This window comes from Cyanistes caeruleus, chromosome 4, assembly GCF_971803275.1.
Source record: "Cyanistes caeruleus chromosome 4, bCyaCae1.hap1.1, whole genome shotgun sequence".
Lineage (NCBI taxonomy): Eukaryota > Metazoa > Chordata > Aves > Passeriformes > Paridae > Cyanistes > Cyanistes caeruleus.
The window spans coordinates 2,810,877-2,824,575 of record NC_141704.1 but is presented as its reverse complement, the minus strand read 5'-3'; the positions used below and the strand labels follow the sequence as shown (position 1 = coordinate 2,824,575).

The 13,699-nt window shown below is 49.8% G+C and overlaps 1 protein-coding gene across 1 annotated transcript in view; it reads right to left on the bottom strand.

Moving 5' to 3' along the window:
- PLXNA4 (plexin A4) overlaps nt 1-13,699 on the bottom strand; it is a 390,481-nt gene that overhangs the window by 204,251 nt on the left and 172,531 nt on the right. Inside the window, exon 3 of the mRNA XM_086886383.1 lies at nt 3,289-3,420. Coding sequence (XP_086742509.1) covers nt 3,289-3,420 — 132 coding nt within the window. The remainder of the gene's footprint in view (nt 1-3,288; nt 3,421-13,699) is intronic.

Genomic DNA, 13,699 nt, shown 5'->3' with positions numbered 1-13,699 from the left:
GAAATGATGGGACCTTTGTACGCTCTGTCTCTGGGTTTCAGTGACAAATCTCCTCCCTCTCTTTCAATCACTGTCTGTATAAAATATGTATTTCTAGATAATGGTGAAAATTCTGCTCCTCAGAGCACTGCACGTCTGATTGAGTGGGCAAATGCTGTTTGTCACCTCTCAAGTGTCCAGAGGAACTGGACACTGTATCAGCCACAGACCACAAGGCTGAGCTGGGTTCCATCTCCCTTGGAGCCCAGGGAGTTCAGCTCCAGAGGAAAACCCCCATGTGCAAACCAAGGCCACCCAAATTCACTGGGGAAAATGCTCCCATGCAGAAGTTGACGTTTAAAAGGCCAGGGGATTATTTTGGCAGCATAAGAAAGACGTTCCTTGTATCCAGATTTACAGTGACAGCTCTTTTTAGGTGTTCCAAGTTAAAGGGTGCCTTGCTGAGGTGCCCAGAGCTGTGGTAAGACTGCGACAAGCTGGAAAAATTTTCCTTAACACTGGGGTTCCCATTCTTGTGGGGGACTGGTGAGAGGTGGAGCCGAGTCTGGCAAAACCATAAGGTTTGGAGCACAAGTCCTGTGAGGAGTGGCTGAGAGAGCTGGAGCAGTTTAGCCTGGAGAAAAGGAGGATCAGTGCTCTGCACAACTCCCTGAAAAGAGGCTGTTGTGAGGTGGGGGTCGGAGTCTTCTCCCAAGCAACCACCAACAGGACAAGAGCAAATGGCCTCAAGCTGCACCAGGGGAGGCTCAGGGAGGCTCAGGAAGGATGTTAGGAACAATTTCATGAGTGACAGAGTGGTGAAGCATTGGAAGAGGCTGCCCAGGGCAGTGGTGGGGTCACCATCCCCACAAGTATTCAAAACACAAGTGGCACCTCAGAATATGGTTTAGTGAGTACAGGAGTATTTGCCCAGAGGTTGGAGTTGATGGCCTTAGAGGCCTTTCCCAACCTTAACGATTTTGTGAGTCCATGAAAACAGCTTTTAGTAACTACACAGGTAATAACAGAACCACTAATATCTCTGGGGCACAGACAGGGCTGAGCTCAGCAGGCAGAGGGGGGAGAAACCTCCTCCTTCCCCAGGGATGGCACAAGCCCTGGTGCCTATCTGTAAAAAGGTCAGGTTAAGTCATCACCCTCCTGTCCCTCATCTCCAGAGATCTCCCAGTACCAAGGTGGGCACTGAAAACCTCTGGTAAGTCAGATCTTCACCCTTTTCTAAAAGATCTGTACATGGCTTGTAGAGTGGGTGGGGTGTTTGCTCCCCAAGGGCAGCCTGCTCATAATCCTGCCTCCAGCAAAGGCAATCCCCTGCACCCACTCACCGAGGCTCTACAAATACAAATTTATCCAAGCATTAAAGTGTGTTCCATCATGAGCACACAGGTAGTGACTGCACTGCTGAGATGGCAGCGCTGTCACTCACATCACCCGCCTCAGATAAAACCAGATTTGGGCAAAGGCTGATGTAGCGCTGAGTGTTTCACATCAGACTTTAAATAACTCCAGTCCTTGCCATTTTCACCAGCCTCTCTCACAGTGACACCCATGGGCGTCAGAGGTGGGTGGGAGGAGATGATTGATAAATCACGGGGGGCTCAGAGCTCCTGAGCTTTCTGCAGGGCTTGGGGTCCTAAAAACACCAGCCCTGACTTGTGCTTTGGAACAGCCAAGCACAAAATTAATCTGCTCATGCTGTAATGGTCAGGGAAGTGCAGGTAGTCAGTGGACCAGTAAGAGTAAGTTTTTGGAGCTCTGTGGAGGAAAAACTAATTGTTCCTCTTGTTCCAGATTTCATGCTTTAAGGTGTGAGGGAGTGAACATTGCTGTCCCACTGACATCTCCCCCAGAGCTTTGAGACAGCCCCTGGGAGTCTCTGTAAATCTGAAGGGCTGTGAAAAGACAGCAGTGGTGCCTGAGGTGACCTCAAATGGACAAAAAGGACCTGAAAACAGTGGGTTGGTTATGGGTGCACTCATTGTTCTCCTCCAAGGCTTTGACCCTCAAGGAGCCCCATTCTGTGCAGAAGGAAAAAGAAAGGACCCAGACAGCAAAAGTATGAGGAAAAGGAATGGTGTCATGCTCAAAGCCTTGCAGGAGCTCAGGCATCACCTGCCTCCAGCTTCTCACCCCATCCCAAAAAGTGACTGGAATTGTTTTCACTTAAGGTGAAGTGAAATCCCATCCTTGCCCAGCATGGAGCAGATGAGAAGGAATCCCAGCTCTGTCATCCTGTCCTTTCTCCTGAGTTATGGTATCTCTCAGCTTCTTTAGTCAGGAGGAATTTGCAGAGTTGCTCCCCTCACCACACCAAATTTTAGGTATGAATATGCACAGTAGAGGGAAATGGTTGGAGACATCACAAACCACTTTATTTTAAGTGGTGCAGGCAGAAGAAATGACAGTCGTAGATTAAAAAAATATAACCAGTAATACTCGTTTAATAAACCATAGAACAATTATGGGTGACCATGTCCCACTCAGACTGGTGGCCTCCACTGAAGTGGCACTGCAGGGCAGCTGCCATCACCCTATCACAATCCCTCATTGCTCCCCTTCTTTTTGTGGATGTAAAGCTCCTCATGAGCATCTGTGAATCAACCAGGTATGACAGCTCAAGTAATCCTGCACACCCACAGGACCAAGTACAAACAGTGCATTTTTTCATATAAAAGTAGTTCCTACCCCCAACCCCAAGCAGCAAACTTCCCAAGGCCAAGACTTCCACTGAAATTCCAGTTGGAATTCCATGCTGAGTACCCAGACTGGTCCTTCCCTGGAATCCAGCTGCCAACATTTTCAGTCATAATGCTGATAACACAACAGGAGCACCACACCAACCCTGGCCTGCACCCCTGGCAGGCAGCGTCCTCCACTCTTGCCCACTGTGTCCCAAAGAGGTTCCAGCCTCTCCAAAAACTCCACTTAGAGCCAAACAATCCAGTGCTGCACCTTCCTGTGTCTGCAGCAGATGCAGCCACAATTTGGGTCAGGGTGGAGAACAAAGCAGCAGTAAATCCTTGTCCTGCAGCCAGCAGGACAAAGGAACTCTGGGGGTGGTCCCTGCTCCCTGAGTTCTGTGCCCCTGGCCCCTCAATACTGCAAAAGTATATAAATGCCATGGGTTTATGAGCATAAAAATCCTGAGGTCCACAACGGGGCACATCCTTGTAGGAACTGGGGTCACGGCCAGAATTCATGAGCAGCCCTGATGTCCACAGCATGATGGAGCCAAAAGGTTTATAAAGCACCACGTTTATAAAGGTTTATAAAGCTGGAGTTCCTTACCTGCTTCTCAGACATGATGTAGAGGTGCTCGTGATCCACGGAGAAGGCCATGTCCCGGAGGATGGGGCCAGTGTCCACCACCTGCACGATCTCGTACTCCAGCGTGTTCTTGGTGGTGCCATCCACACGGATCTGTGCAGCAACAACAAAAGCAGAGGGAGAACATGAGGATTTTCCCTCCTTCCGCTGAAAACAAACAGTTACAGAAGCACAGAGTGATTTGTGTTGAAATGAACTTTAAAGACAGTTTCATTCCAAACCCCCTGCCATGGGCAGGGGCACCTTCCACTATCCCAGGGTGCTCCAAGCCCTGTCCACCCTGGTCTTGGACACTTCCAGGGATCCTGGGGCAGCCACAGCTTCTCTGGGAAACCTCTCTCACCACCCTTACAGTAATATATATGTGTATTTATAATATATATACAAAATAATGATTGGACAAATGTATTGTGGCCCAGATCTTTCAGACTACAACCACTGTCAACAAAAAGTGAACTTTTCCCAGCCTCCTCACCAAAAGGATAAAGCAGATCTCATCATTTCTGCTGGTCCCATAAACACAAGAGCACAGTAAGAACAATGCAGAGCCTGCTGGCTTTTATCTGGCACTGTCACTGTGCTCCTGTCACCGCCTGGACAAATCTACCATGCTCAAAATGATGGCAAGGAGGGAAGGATCTGTGGTGGTGATGAGCAGAAGATAAAAAACCACACAAATCTGCAGGACTGACTCACTCGAATGCTACTCAGATAATATTATTGCTCTTATTGCTAATGTTCCACGGGGCAATTTATTACTGCAGAGTGTTCAGTGCAACACAGACTATTTCTCTTGCTGATTGCATATATCAGGTATTGAAATCAGTCCTGCACCAACGTGGCACCTTATGATTCCAGACACATCTCATAACAGGGTGTCACTCAGGGACATCAATAACTGGGATTATGAGGAGGAACCAGACACACAGTCCCAGTCTATCCCTGACAATGATCCAGTGATACAGAAGAAAATGCGGAAAGAAACAGACTTTTCTTTACCTGCTTTAAAACCATTTCTAGAGTTTGGGCTCAAAAGAAGCTGGAGAAGGTTTGCAATCTCTTTCAATATGGAACAAGTCATGATAAAATAACTATCCCAGGAGTTCTCATGAATCTTGTGGGGCTCTGTACAGCAGCAAACCACACAGTCATGTTTCAGACATGCATCCACATTCCTTATCTCCCTCTGTTTCCCATGTGTTGCCTTTCACTTTCTGAAAATGTTCTATCCTGCTGCAACACAAACACCACAGTACCTTTCCCTAAAAGAAATAAAGATGTAGGAGATCTTCATCATACTCCACATTATAATCTCCATGCCTTCCTGACCAAAGATTCCCAGTTGGATAGCTGAGCAAAAAGGACCCTTCCCATCCAAAGGAAATAACGAGCTGTGGAGAACTTATGGTGTCAAGACCTGCTCCCACTGTTCCCTGGCACAGCCCTCGAGCTTGTTCCTTCTGTATCAACCTCTCAGCCAAGAAAATGAGCCTGAATCATCTTCTGTATTGGCAAGTCGAAGAGAAGGAATGAGAAAGAGTCTGGAAAGTCTGTATGAGTAAAGGACAGCAGATCTTTGTCCTTCCTTGATGTACTCACCTGCTGTGGGACAATAAAGGAACATGATTTCCCCAGGAAAGATAAGGAAAATGAAGCAGCAAGGAGTTAGAGGGGCTCTCTGTGCCAGCAAAGGGTGTGGAGGGTGCTCAGGGATGCTCAGATCCTACATGTTATCCATCAGACTCTACAGAAGTGGGAGCACGTGCAGGCCTTGGCTGCTGGGCTGGTCCAATGACATGGGAGTGTCAAATGCAGTTCATTTGTCATCGTGATGGAGCTGCTGATGATAGCAACACACATCAGCACATCAGTCCAACATCAGCACAGAGAGAGGTCAGGGCCTGAAGCCCAGCACTGAGCATCCCTGACACACAAAGAATTCAGGGCCTGAAGTCCAGCACTGAGCATCCCTGACACACAAGATAATTCAGGGTCTGAAGCCCAGCACTGAGCATCCCTGACACACAAGAGAATTTGGGGTCTGAAGCCCAGCACTGAGCATCCCTGACACACAAGAGAATTCAGGGTCTGAAGCCCAGCACTGAACATCCCTGACACACAAGAGAATTCAGGGTCTGAAGCCCAGCATTGAGCATCCCTGACACACAGAGAATTCAGGGTCTGAAGCCCAGCACTGAGCATCCCTGACACACAAACAACTCAGAGCCTGAAAACCCAGCACTGAACATCCCTGACTACCACCAGCTCTGGCTGCCTGGGAGTAAGGGCCATGTCCGTGGTCCCCCACAGGGAAATTCAGCTCCTCTGAGTCTTCCTTCTTGAAAGTGGACACTGATGTAAATCACCCATGAGGTCAAGGGCAAAGGTGCCAACAGGCTTGGGCTGAGTCATTCCCCTTAGGACAGTCAGGGGAAAGGAAGGAGGAAAGGCTTCAGGCTGAGGAGCACAGGAGCCTTGTTGGGGCTCTGCCCCTGGCACATCAAATACCCCCACAGCAGGAGACTTTCCTCTTTTCCACTGAGGCTTTCCAGCTCCAAGTTCTCCCTCTCAGGGAGCAGCCAGGGAGTTTTTTTCTGCTGTCTCCACTCTGCCTCCTCCCAGTCCCTCGTGGTTTCTCATTCCCGTCAGAGCATCCTCACTCTCTGCTGATCCCTGTGCTAAACAAACCTCCCATCCTCGCTGCTTTGACCTTGATTTTCCAGCACCACCAGGGTCAGATCTGCAGGCCGCCAGATATGTAAGCAGCCAATTATCACCCCAGGGCTCAGTCACTGTCCTCAGCCTTTGCCAGGCCCCATTAGAGGGGAAAGAGCTCGGAGATGGAAGAGGCAGGCTGGAGGAACAGCCAGCTGGAGTTAACAAACCATGGAGACAGGAGGCACAGCCCCCAGGGATCTCCCCTGTGTGTTTGGTGCAGGTAAAAGATTGCAGAGGCTTCACACCAGGAATACAGAGCTACTGGAAGTGATTTTACAGCTATTGCTGGCCTAATAGCCTGAAAAGTCATTATTTTGCAGAGGGGGAGGGTGGGAAGGAGGGACAGGGCTCGTTGCACCATACATGTGCAAACACACACACGTGTGCTCGCACACCCACAGCCCAACAGCTCCAAGTGCACAGAAGCCCTCTCTCTAGTTAAATCTAGTAGCTAAAAAAAAAAGGAAAATTCATAAAAAGGCCAGAAAATCTGGCAGACATCAATCCACACTGCACAGCCCTTGTGAGCCCTGTGCCAGCAGTGAGCTGATTATTGGAGACTGCAGCCAGAAGTCCAGCCCCTAACTCCAACCATCCCTTTACCTGTCTTAAACCCTGTCTTTCTTATGTTGGACCCCAGGCACAGAGCCCTGAGGATCTCCACCTTCCCTGCACATTCTTCACCATCCTGAGCATCAGACAACACAACTGCACTTTCTCTTAGAGATTTATTCCTGGCTCCAAGGCTCCTGCTAGAACCAGGGCACTTGGGTTGGTGAAAGAAATCAAAGAAGAGTCTGTGAAGGGAAAATGGGAAAATTCTCATCAAAGCCTGCAGGTGATCACCACTAAAGTCAGGGACACAGACACTATCTCTGCTTGGAAAGCTCCCCAAGTTTCCAACTGCAGGGAATTTGAGGAATGTACCACCCATTCCCTCAGTTCTGCTCCTCTCTGCTGGCATCAGCCACAAGCCCCACCTGGACCTGGGGTGCTGGCATGGGTGGAGTTTCCTTCTGACTGAATGATGGGCATTCCTATATTCACAATGTTTTTTGGGGGGTCTGTGAGGTGAGAACCTGACTAACAGTCCAGCTGGGATCGCCTCTGGGAGCTGCCTGTGAGCGGTGAGCTCCTCTGCAAGGCAAAAAGGAGGGGAACAAGTGACAGAGGGGGCTCCAGGACCACATGTGAGTCTCAAAATGCTCACCACAACCCAGAGTCCACAAACACACCCATCACCTCCACAACAGGATCACCTCTTCCTGAATGTCTGTTCTGGACACACACACCCCTCAGACCCCCAGATGCTCAGCTCAGCTCCCTTGTCCTCCTTTAACCCAACACACGTGGGAGCTCCCAGGGCCCAGCACTCTCAGGCTGCACATTAATCCTTCTTCTTCCTGGAAGGCTTCACTCACTGGGCTTGGCTCTGCAGAGCTGCTATTAAAACATCAGCATGATGCTTCCCGAAGGTCAACTACCAAGGGACCCATTCTGGCAGCTGTTTGTTTGTTTGTCTGAACATTATCTAGGGCTGGCTGTTTATTTACATCCATTGAAGTATCAGACAATAAATATCCTCTCCCAGTAGCAAACAGATGCTTGCACTCGAATGTTCTGGCTCGTGCTGGCTTCAAAACGAGCTCCTTAATGAGCAAATAACACTATTAATCTTTAAAGACACAGGCTCTGGCCTTCTCTGAGCTCCCACCCTGGCCATGGCTGGACCCACAGGCACCCTGGCAAGCAGCCCACGGGTCTGGTAGATGAAAGAAGGTAAAAGATACCTTCCATCACTCGGCTGCTGCTTTTCAGCGTTATCTGGGCCTCCCCAGCTGCTCAGGGATCCACGGGAGGCTGATGCTCGAGGACAGTTTCCCCAGCAAGTTGGTGGCAGATGCCTCAATCACACTTCTAAGAGGGACATGGAGGTTGCTATCACATTGTTATCAAAGAGAGGGATGCAATAACCCTCTCCAAATCATGGGGATGGACTCAAAATTGTCAAGGGAAGAGCAGTGGGATTGGAGAACTAAAGGAATTGGTGGTAGTCAGCACTTGGTGCCTTTGCTGGAGGATAAATAATGATTATGGTAAAAAAGAAAGTATCTTTAAACCCAGCAGAGCAACAGAAACACCTGCCTTTCAGAGAGGGCCACATACCTCTGTTAACACCTCTATTCTTTCCTATAAAGTGACATTTCCTGCTGAAATCCATCCACACAGATGTACTCCAGGAGCTTTACTCCAGGCCCATCAAAGCCTGATCCTGTAGACTGAATCAGTGTTTGGAGCATGTTAACATCATCCAGTTTTGGTTTATTCAAGAAAAAGGCACTGGCACAGGTTGTTCAGAGAGGTTTTTTTATGCCCCATCCTTGGAAGTGTTCAAGGCTAGGTTGGATGGGGCTTGGAGCCTGATCTAGTGCAAAGTGTCCTTTCAAAATTATCTTCAGACTCACTTCAGAAACACACTTCTAACCTAATCTCCTGCTACAACCTCTCTTCTATTTTATTTGTCCAAGCAGCTTGGATTGATCTCTGGCAGAAAAATATAAAAAGGATCGTTTCCACTGTGCCAACCAGGCTCAGCTGTTTCCTACTCTCTAAAACCATCACCTCCTGCCCAAGAGCATCAGTCCTGGCCCACCAGAGTTAAAATAAAGTCCCCTTCAATTAACATCTCTGTATAAAGCAGTTGAAAACCTTCCAGGGCTGCTGGGAGCGTGGTGGGGAGCAGGATCACGATGACCAGCCAGGCGGGCAGCAGGAGCAGACGCTGGGTGGATGAGAGTCATTACAAATAATTAAATGAATAACTAAGCAGAAGAGGAGCTTGGTGAACCATGGCACTCTCTGCCAAGCCATCCCTCCCCACCTCTCTGCTTTTGTGCAGCGTCAGCAGCCCCTGGGCTGATGAAGTTCCAGGGAATTCATCATCTCCTGCCCCAGCGCTTCCAGCCGCTGCTCCAGCAGCTCCCGCTCAAGTCACGCTGGTGGCTTATTCTGGCCATGAAATTGCCCCAGTTCCCAGGGGAGGGGATTAAATGGCTGTCACGAAGATTGCCAGGGTGGATTTCAAAGGGAAAATCCTCCAGGTCATGGAATCAGGCCCTGCTACCTTTGCCTGGGCGTGAGGGAGCAACCCTGACTGTGGTATTGCCTTGGAAAATAGGAGAAATGTTTTGGGCAAGGGAAAGCAAGAGGAGGGAGGACAAGCTTTGTCCTCTGCATCCCCTGAGGCATCCTTCCTTTGCTGCCTCTGCCTCTCCTTCTTGCCAGGCATCTCACTGAACTCACCATCATCATTTCCCACTCTTGCATTAAGGATCTGCAAACACCATTTCCAGGAGATCCAAGCAGCCCTGGAGGCCAGCACATCAACCCAGGCTGCTCTGAGAAGGGCCCAGCCAGAGCCTTAGGACTGCACAGGGGCCACTAATCCTTCATTGCTTTTCCAATAGCAGTTCCTCCCTGTTTTAGGAACTTAATGCTCCCCAGAGGATGCCAGGACTGCTGGCTGCTGTTCCTGGCACGGAGAGGGAGAAGGGACGCAGCAGGCAGTGCATGATCTCATGTGAGGCCGTCCTGATGATCACCTGTTCCTGCTTTTCCATTGATTTGGGTTGCATGATGGAGCTCTATTGATCTCAGCAAAGACAGGGAAGGGGCCCATGACACTCCATGTTCTGCCCATTTCCCTCTGCTTCCCAGTAAAATAATCTGCTCTAATTTGCCTAAAGCCTATTAACAGGAGATCAATTCCTAATAAAACATGGCATTTCAATAGCCCCGTCTATCCACCAATCCTAAAGGCCTTTAGAAACGCTAATTGAAAAAGCAAGGGATGAGCTACCCTTAACTCCTGCCTAAGTCAGCAGCCAGCAGCTCGCTCTCTTCTCCTGTACACGTTTAAAATGCTGCTTGCCTGGATGCCAGCCCATCCAAACACAGATCTCAGAGCACCTCCAGCCACATGGAGAGCGGGAGCATGGAAAACCAGGTGTTTACAGTGTTCTTGAAACTCCTGCTCTCAGTGCTGTCCAGAACCCAAAGTGTCATGACAGGAGCCACACGGAGCAGAGGTGAGAGCTGATCTCTGAGATCATGGAATCATGGAATGGTTTGGGTGGAAAGAGACCTTAAAGACTCCACCTCCTGCCATGGACAGGGACACTTTATCCCAGAGTGCTCAGAGCCATATCCAACCCATCCTTGGACATTTCCAGGGATCCAGGGGCAGCCACAGCTTCTCTGGACAACCTGTGCTAAGGCCTCTCCACCCTCACAGGGAAGAATTTCTTTCTAATATCTAATCTAAATCTCTCCTCTTTTAGTTTAAAAGGGTTCCTCTTTTCCATCACCCATGTAAAAGCCACTGTCCCAAAATGTGGATGCACCTGAATGTGCACCACAAACCAGAAGGGACAACAAAGCAGGTTGGTCTTGAAATCCCATCAGGTTCCTGGTTTGTATTCCTTTTGTCTCGGAGGTCTCAGGATCACAGAATCGTTAAGGTTGGAAAAGACCTCCAAGATCATCAAGTCCAATCTCACTGAACAAATCTTGCTGTCAGCAAACAAGGCTTATTTGCTACACCTACAGCTCAGTGACAGCCAGGGAGAATGGCTCTCCCTCACTTCTCCAGCCATACGAATTCCAGGGCCTTTTCTCCCAGCAGCAACACAGGGTTTTGAAGAAGACAGATTTCCTGGAATAACTGCTGGCTAATCCTGATCATCTGCAGGCACTGCAGTGTAATCCCCACCCTGCACACCCTTGGCTGGGGGCTGGCAGGGACTCAGGGGCTTCACTGGGCAGGGCCACAGGGTTTAATCCCTGCACAGGAGTCACCCACTGACCTCTGGTGTAATCCTGGAAAATTGGGTCAAACACAGCTGTGCCTGGCTGCTGGACAGGAGATCACCCCTGCAGAGCCAGCACAGCACAGAGGGGCAGAGCAGGGCTCCTGCTCCAGGAGGTCCAAGAGAAGCATGGCACAAGATGTTGGTGGGCATCTGCTCTGTTTTCTGGCTCACCGTGCCTTGACAAAGCTCCTGGGTGTTCTGGTGTCACGGTGGGGCACTGTCCCACACAGACCCAGCACAGTGGGATCCACTGGAATCATGGAATCATAGAGTGCTTTGGGTTGGAAGGGATCTTAAAGCTCATCTCCTTCCATCTCTCTGCCCTGGGCAGGGACACCTTCCACTATCCCAGGCTGCTCCAAGCGCTGTCCAGCCTGACCTTGGGACACTTCCAGGGACCCAGGGGAAGCCACAGCTTCTCTGGGAAACCTGTGCCAGGGCCTCTCCACCCTCCCAGCCAAGAACTTCTCCTTAATATCCAACCTAAATTTACCCTTTGTCATCCTAAAGCCACCTCCTTTGGGCCAGAGGGTCCTTCAAGCCCAAAGACAAATTCCTAGCTGACAGGGATCCCCTTTTTTCCAATCCACAGCACAGGACTGCTGTCCCATTCCACTGTGGATCCCACTAACATTTATAGCAAGAGATACTCCTGGCTGCAATGGAATTATGAACTAAATCAGACAAAGTGAAAGACCAACCTTCTGCCCAAGCCCTTCATCCTGGGTTTGGACATCACCTAACACAGTGGGTCTCTGACTGCTGCTCCCAGCACCATAAAAATTACTAACTACATATTGAAGTGTGTCCAGTTGGGCTGTCCCTGAACTGCAGGGCTCACCCCAAAGTGAAAGAGCTCCAGAGCTGGAAAGAGAGGGAAAGGAAAGGACATGAGCAAGTCCCTGTCCCTTAGCAGGGAGAGCATGTCAGGTATGTGCAGCTCTCACATCCAGGAGCCCATTGACAGATGACATCATTTTTGAGAGCACGGTTTACACACGCTCCCCCGGCGCTCCCTGATTGATAAATTAGACACTCATGAGCCATGTGCTAATCAATGCAAATCATTAGTTTGTAACAACACAAGGCAAGCTCGGCAGAGCTCATTTTTCAAGGTAATGGCCTGCCAAACATCCGTGTTCAGCTACGAGCCCTGCCAGGCAATCCATTAACGGGCTGCTGGCACTCACCTATGGCACAAGGCTGAGGCCTTTGCAGTGCAGTCCCCACCAAGGGCTGGGCTGATCAGTGCAAGAGCTCCAAACCTGCTGTTCCTCCTCCTCCTTCTCCACAGCTCCCAGCCCTGCCACCCCTAGACCCAGACATTTGGAGTGCACTTGCTCCCACAGACCCTGGACATTTGTTCTCTTACCCCAACTCTGCAGCCTAGAATTAAAGTTATTTAAGCCTGAAAAATTGTGTTCTGTCCTCTGTCAGTGGAAAACGAAGGCGGGTACTCAAGTTCCTGTAGGTGTGTCCTAGGAAACTCCATGTTGGCATCAGTGGCATCTCTAAAGGACAATGTCTGTACCAAGTTGTGCTTAGCCAAATAAAGAGACCATCTGAATTCTCCAGCCACCAGATTTAACATCCAAATTTCTGGCTTCAGGCTCTTACAAGTTCTGTCCAGCTGAGTGAGTGCTTTGGGGGAATGAAACTCCATCAGGGAAGGATATGCCACCAGTGGCTGTCCTGTCAGAGCACAGGGAGGGGACAAGGGTGGGACAACTCTGTTTCTGCAGCACAGGAGCCCACACAGGCTCTGTGTCTGCCTCCCAGGCTCTGCAGGATTTCAATCCCACTGGCAGCAGAGCAGTCTCCTCATCTCGTGGGTCATTCTCAGGCACAAATCCTGCCATGGGTGCTCAGCCACGCCAGGTCCTTCAAGGAAAATAAGGATTCTCTGTTTGACATTCCCAGAGGTAAAGTTCAGGTCTCACAGAGAGGGTCCTGCAGCTGCATGCTCGTGTTTACGATCCCAGTGGATAATCTCAAAGGTCATCCCAGTGCCACTCAGGTGCTTTTGTCTCTCCCAAACCGGTGGAATTTCATTTGCAGGGCAAAGATTTTGGGAACTTGCTAACTTTAAAATATTTATGGCTGTTATTGTCATCAGTCCTGGTTCTCCATAAAGAGACTGTAAATGGATGCTTTGAGTCACAGTGGTCCTGACTGAGATTAAGGGAACAATAATGGGAAAAAAAAGAGTAGGAAAATTAAATTTTTACATGTGACAGCATGGGTGTCAGCTTGTGAGCTGCAGGACCCAAAATGCTTCCTAAAATCTGGTCAGCTCTTCTTCAGGGGTTAAGCTGTAGATAAAAATAATTCAGACAAGTTGCAACACCAGAAAGACTGAGAGTTTTCCCTCAGAAGTACCCAGAAGTGCAGCGTGTGTGTGAACAGGACTGGCCAGACACAAAGATCCCAACGCAGCTGGCCTGGAGCACAAACCCTTCTGTGGGACAGCTCCAAAACCGAGGCAGGGAGTAATATGGGATGGAATGAAGACAGATGCACCACAAGACAGGCTGGATGATGAATACAAGTCCTTTGTAAGGGTCTGTTCGCGGGGCTGAGGGACCAGATTCCCGCCGGGATGAGCTCATCCCGCCGGGAACGCGGTGACCCCGAGGGCTGGGAGCCGTGGGGCGGGGGGTGCAGGGCAGCACCACAAAGGGTCCTTTGAGTATGGCCAGAAGGGGTGAGCTTGGAGACACCCACGGATCCTCACCACACTGTGGCACTTGAGAGGGAGCCAGCTGCCCTTTGGCAACGGGAGG